The 2,472-nt window shown below is 42.0% G+C and overlaps 1 protein-coding gene across 1 annotated transcript in view; it reads left to right on the forward strand.

The window, feature by feature from the left end:
• LOC100947271 (serine/threonine-protein kinase Sgk3) overlaps positions 1-2,472 on the forward strand; it is a 146,575-nt gene that overhangs the window by 77,773 nt on the left and 66,330 nt on the right. The window contains exon 4 of the mRNA XM_023517559.1: positions 1,838-1,910. Within this exon, the coding sequence (XP_023373327.1) occupies positions 1,838-1,910 (73 nt within the window). The remainder of the gene's footprint in view (positions 1-1,837; positions 1,911-2,472) is intronic.

Genomic DNA, 2,472 nt, shown 5'->3' on the forward strand with positions numbered 1-2,472 from the left:
GTCACCCTCGATAGAGTGCCGTGGTGCCACAGCCCACAGCAACCTCAAACTCTTGGGCCCAAGAGATTCTCTTGCCTCAGCCTCCCAAGTAGCTGAGACTACAGGCGCCCACCACATTGCCTGGCTATTTTTTTTGTTGCAGTTGTTATTGTTGCTTAGCTGGTCCATTGGTATATGTGGCTGGTGCTGTAACCACCGTGCTACCGGTGCCGAGCTGAAACTCTGTCTCAAAAAAATATATATATATATATATAGTTAGTGTTCGTAGGACTGTTAATAGCTCTGTCAAGTGTCTTTTATTTATTTTTTTTTGAGACAGAGCCTCAAGTAGTGTCGCCCTGGGTAGAGTGCTGTGACATCACAGCTCACAGCAACCTCCAACCCCTGGGCTCAAGCAAGTCTCTTGCCTCTGACTCCCAAGTAGCTGGGACTACAGGTGACCACCACAACACCCGGCCATTTTTTGGTTGCAGTGGTCATTGTTGTTTGGCAGGCTGGGGCTGGATTAGAACTCACCAGCTCAGGTGTCTCTGGCTGGCAACTTAGCTGCTTGAGCCACAGGTGCTGAGCCTATCAAGTGTCTTTTAATTAGTAAATTCCCCTTCACTTCTCTTTTCTTTCCTCTATAAACTTTTGTGAAAAAAAGGTTTTTTTATTATAGATTTTCCAGTTTACAGTATACCCATATTGTAGAGTGATTAATACATTCTTCTATTCTTGGTATTTCCTGGTGTTAGAGCTGTAGTTTTTATATGTGCATGTGGCTTTGTTTATATCAAGTTTATATTATAAATATAACCCATTTTGTCCCAAATTTAATTTCTTCAGGGCCAAGTTTACTTTCTTTGGGGATATGCAAATCTGAATGTATTAGAATTTTTTTCTTTTTTTTGAGACAGAGTCTCACTATGTCACCCTTGGTAGAGTGCCATGGCATCATAGTTCACAGCAACCTCCAACTCTTGGGCTCAAACTATTCTCTTGCCTCAGCCTCCCAAGTAGCTGGGACTACAGGTCCCCGCCACAACCCCTCGCTGTTGTTTTTATTGTTGCAGTTATCATTGTTTAGCAGGCCCAGGCCAGGCTCAAACCTGCCACCTTCATTGTATGTGGCCGCCACCCTACCCACTGAGCTATGGGAGCCACCTTGAATGTATTAGAATATTAAGAAGAAGACCAGAGCAGAGGGCATTTAAAGCAAAATTCATCAGCTTTTTAAGAAAACTATTGTTGGCTTGGCACCTATAGCTTAAGCGGCTAAGGCATCAGCCACATACATCAGAGCTGGCAATTTCGAATCCAGCCCCGGCCCACCAAACAACAGTGACAACTACAACCAAACACTAGCCGAATGTTGTGGTGGGTGCCTGTAATCCCAGCTACTTGGGAGGCTGAGGCAAGAGAATCGCTGAAGCGTAGGAGTTGGAGGTTGCTGTAAGCTGTGATGCCATGGCACCATACCCAGGGCAATAGCTTGAGGATCTGTCACCCCATATGCCAAGGGTGGTGGGTTCAAACCCAGCCCCAGCCAAAAAAAAAAAAAAAAAGAATTGCTAAAATTACGTCTCTTTTACAGGCCAGAAAACTGAGGCCCAGAGATGTTAAGTAACTAATACAAGGCAACACAGACACCAGGTGTTTTATTAGGGCAGATAAATAGATGCTTAGTCTGTGGTATTCTACTGGTATAACTTAATACTGTACATTGGGTGGTCAGTTGTTTAAAAGTGTTTCAGAATGGGTTTTCTTCAAAATCAGATTATATTTGGTTTTGGTGCACGCATATCTAGAACACTTATAAAATTAGTTCATGTAATGTTATTTTAATTCTTTTTAGTTAAAGAAGCAGTTTCCTGCTATGGCCTTGAAGATTCCTGCCAAGAGAATATTTGGTGATAATTTTGATCCAGGTAAGCTGTAACTTTACCCACCAGTCATTAAGTGGTAGTTGAGGTTTGAAGAAGTCATTAGCATATTCACTGGACTGTGTCATAGTGCAGAACTTTAGAAAACTGATTGATCTTGTGCTTTATGAAAATACTGCTTCTGGAAGGTGCTTACTGTGTGCCAGGAGTTGTTTTAATTTATTGTGTTTTAATTTATTCAATCCTTACAAGAAGCCTATGAAGTAGGTATTGTCATTATTAGATAAGGAAACTGAGGCACAGTTGGGTTCATTGTTTTGCTCAGGGTCACATACAGAGGGTAAATGTCAGCTTTGGAAGTTAAATTCAAGCAATCTTGCCTCAGATAAATTTAGCAATCACTAAAGGTAACTTAGGGATACATTTCTAACTTTAAACAATGCCAGAAAAGGATTTATTATTTTTACATTCAGGAACTTTTTTTTTTTTTTGAGACAGAGTCTGACTGTGTCGCCCTTGGTAGGGTGCTGTGGAGTCACAGTTCACAGCAACCTCCAACTCTTGGGCTTAAGCGATTCTCTCGCCTCAGCCTCCCAAGTAGCTGGGA

Source organism: Otolemur garnettii, unplaced genomic scaffold (genome assembly GCF_000181295.1).
Source record: "Otolemur garnettii isolate 467f Iridium unplaced genomic scaffold, OtoGar3 scaffold00113, whole genome shotgun sequence".
NCBI classification, from domain to species: Eukaryota; Metazoa; Chordata; class Mammalia; order Primates; family Galagidae; genus Otolemur; species Otolemur garnettii.